The sequence below is a fragment of the Triticum dicoccoides genome, unplaced genomic scaffold (assembly GCF_002162155.2).
Source record: "Triticum dicoccoides isolate Atlit2015 ecotype Zavitan unplaced genomic scaffold, WEW_v2.0 scaffold200443, whole genome shotgun sequence".
Taxonomy (NCBI): domain Eukaryota; kingdom Viridiplantae; phylum Streptophyta; class Magnoliopsida; order Poales; family Poaceae; genus Triticum; species Triticum dicoccoides.
The window spans coordinates 1-3,638 of NW_021234085.1; the positions used below are offsets into that span (position 1 = coordinate 1).

A 3,638-nucleotide genomic window follows, 5' to 3' on the forward strand; every position below is an offset into this window, starting at 1 on the left:
GTATATGGAGAGTGGGTACAGGAGCTCAGATAGATATATGGCAAGACCCATGGATTCCATCGAGCCCTTCACGGAAAGTTATTACTCCATGAGGATCTGTGATGCTGAGATATGTGGAAGAGTTGATTGATCCTCATCAAGGGCAGTGGGACGAAGCACTAATCCGAGACGTGTTTTCTCCAGTTGATGCTCACAGGATCCTCCAAATACCCTTAAATGTTCAGGTGATGGAGGATTTTATAGCATGGAATTACATAAGGTCAGGAACGTTCTCGGTCCGGTCAGCTTATCATAGGGAATTTGAACACACATATGGACACCGGCTTGCTAGATCTGATGGCCAAGGAAATGCACAAGCTAACACAATATGGCAGGTAGTATGGAACCTTAAATTGCCTGGGAAGATCAAGCACTTTGCTTGGAAAGCTTTGAATGGCTCACTGCCTTGCTATGGCATACTAGCTAATAGGCACATCCCCCTTACACCAGAGTGCCCTTTCTGTGCGTTTGGGCTGGAAGATATCCAACATTGCTTATTTACATGCAATAGAGTACAGGAAGTCTAGAAAGAATTGGGAGTACAGAACGTGATTGAGGACGCGGTTATGCAGGACAGGTCGGGATCAGTTACAACAGAGATTCTAAGTCGGGCTCAAGGCAGTTCCGACGGAGTACCAATGCCTGAACTCATTCTGGTGGCGGCATGGTATCTCTGGTGGCAGAGGCGTCAACATGTGAAGAAAGAATCGATCCAAACAGCAGAAAAAGTAGCAATATCAATTCGAGTGCTAGCGACCAATTTTACTCGAGCATACTCTAGCAAGTATTCAGAGAGGAAGTAGGATCACATATGGAAGCGGCCGGCAAATGATGTGATAAAAGTTAATGTTGATGCTGCTTTCCAGGCCGATTCTCTGTCAGGAGCTACAGGAGCTATTGCACGCGACCAACGAGGGACTGTTATAACAGCAGCCACTTGGTATCTTCCTCAGGTCTCGAGCGTTGATGCAGCTGAAACTCTAGCAATTCGTAACGGTTTATATTTAGCTGGCAGGATTGGATGCAACAAAGTTCAAGTTGAATCGGATAGCAGTTTCGTGGTGGACTCAGTGCAGAATCAAGATTATACTGGATCCAATATAGCCACTATTTTGGAATGCAGAGAGCTTTCTCTTGACTTTGCAAATGCTGAATACTCCCACTGTTTTCGTGAAGCTAATGAGGCTGCTCATATCTTAGCTAGCCACTCTTTTAGCATTAGATCTTCCTTATTCTGGGAAGCTTACATCCCGGACTTTATTTCTCAAGCTATTGTAAACGATTTGTCTCTGATATGAGGAATAAAGTCTTGAAGTTTCAAAAAAAAAAGTTACACACTGATCTGTTGAAATTTAATTGGAAGTCTAGATGGGATGAGCCCCATATCGGGGGGATGGGTAGTGGAGAGAGGAGTCCTTAGGTGTGTTACCGTGGGTATTGCCCGTAAGTATAGGATTTTCGGGGGACTCCCAAGTCCCCCTTTACAAGTAGAGATAATGTGGAGCTTTCCATGAATGTCTTATTAGCCACAGATTTCTTGGTTACCCCAAAGCTTTTTTTATTTTTGCGGAAAACTTACGGCCAAGACTATATCCTCCCCCCTTGATTCTCCCAAACAAATCCATCACACGGGCGAGCGCACACCATCTTTGACCATATCCAGCTGATTAAACCAGCTAGCATCGTCTCCCTCTGCGTTGTGGCCACGGCGAGGTGATGGCGACGGAGGCCTCAGCATCTGCGTGCCAGCACGGCGTCCGCATCATGTCTCGGCGAATGGTGCGGCCGGCAAGCGACGGGGAGACGACGACGACGAAACCAAAGTCGACTGAGACGGTGCACCTCACGCCGTGGGACCTGCAGATGCTCACCGTCGACTACATCCAGATGGGCGTCCTCCTGCCCCGGCCACCGACGCCGACGACGGCAGAGCACATGGTCGACCAGCTGGCGCAGTCCTTGGCGCGCGCACTGGCACGTTTCTACCCCTACGCCGGCCGCCTCGCCACCAAGGAACACACCGGCGGCAGCGTCACCGTTTCGCTGCAATGCACCGGTGAGGGCGCCGAGTTCGTCCACGCCGTGGCGGCAGACACCACCGTCGCCGACGTGGCTGGCTCGCTGAGTATCCCTCGCGTGGTCTGGTCCTTCTTCCCTCTCAACGGGCTGGTCGGCGCCGACGCCGCCGTGGGCAGCCGCATCGACTCCCGCATCCCAGTCCTCGCCGCCCAGGTCACCGAGCTCGCAGACGGCGTGTTCGTGGCCATGTCGCTCAACCATGGCGTCGCGGACGGGACTGCATTCTGGCACCTGTTCAACAGGTGGTCCGAGATCAGCCGCAGCAGCTGGAACGGCAGCAGCGAGGCGATCACCACGCCGGAGCCCGTGCTGGAGCGGTGGTTCCCGGACGGCTGCCCGGTTCCCGTGCCGCTTCCATTCCCGACGCTGGATCACGCCGTGCGGCGGTTCCACGGCCCACCCGTGGAGGAATGCTTCTTGGCATTCTCCGCGGAGAGCATCAGGAGCCTCAAAGCGAGAGCCAACGCCGAGATATCAGGCACGGCCACCGTTTCCTCGCTGCAGTCCCTGCTCGCGCACCTGTGGCTCGCCGTGACCCGCGCCCGGCGCCTCCGGCCGGAGCAGGAGACCTCCTACACGTTGGCGGTCAGCTGCCGGGGTCGAGTGAAGCGCGTGCCCCAGTTATACTCGGGCAACTCCATGGTGCGGTGCGCGACGGCGAAGGTGGCCGCCGGCGAGATCCTCCGCGGTGGCCTGTGTCCGGCGGCGTGGCGGCTGAACCGCGCGGTGGCGTCGTGCGATGAGGCGGCCCTGGTTGGGTCCACGGCGGCGTGGCACACGGAGCCACGGTTCGCGTACCTGGTCGGGTGGTGGCACCCGGCGCTGCTGGTGACGGGCAACTCGCCGCGGTTCGACGTGTTCGGTAACGACTTTGGGTGGGGGAGGCCGGTGGCGGTGCAGAGCGGCGGCGGGAACAAGGTTGACGGAAGGGCCACCGTGTACGAGCTGGGGCGCGAAGGTGGAATCGGCATGGAGCTTTGCCTGGCTCCGGAGGCTCTTGCAAGGCTCATCGCGGATGACGAGTTCATGGCCGTGGTGGTGAACCAAGGCCAATAGGCAATAGCCTGCGCATCTGTGCTGTGCGGCTAGTATCCAAATTCAACATGATTCATTCAACATATTTTGTTATCATCAGTTTTTGTCCATCTCATTGTCATCAGTTTTCTTTCACTTTAGCTATATGTCAGACGACTGAATTTTTCATCTTCGGTTAGTCGAATTTGTTGCCGTTGATTTAGTGTGCTAAAGTAAAATGCTTTTGTTTTTTGTTCTTTTTGTGTTTTGTTTTGTTCAGTTTTCTTTTTCTTTTCTTTATGTGTGTTTTAGATGTTGAGTGTGTGTAAATGTATGCACGCAAGTATTACATGTATACCGTCCTATTAGAGTATGGAAATTTCACTAAAATATGTTTCTTCTTACATATATTATAAAAAGTGCATTTTCATACTAATTGTAAGGAAATTTTTTATTTAAATTTTATTTCACTTTCTTTCTTATCTAAGGGTAATACCAATGACAGT

The 3,638-nt window shown here is 52.3% G+C and overlaps 1 protein-coding gene across 1 annotated transcript; it reads left to right on the forward strand.

Moving 5' to 3' along the window:
• The first annotated feature begins 1,748 nt into the window (after nucleotides 1-1,748).
• On the forward strand, nucleotides 1,749-3,174 carry LOC119345041 (uncharacterized acetyltransferase At3g50280-like). Its single transcript, XM_037615278.1, has one exon. It carries the CDS (start codon nucleotides 1,756-1,758, stop codon nucleotides 3,172-3,174), a length of 1,419 nt encoding a protein of 472 aa, XP_037471175.1. The 5' UTR covers nucleotides 1,749-1,755.
• Nucleotides 3,175-3,638: the final 464 nt, after the last annotated feature.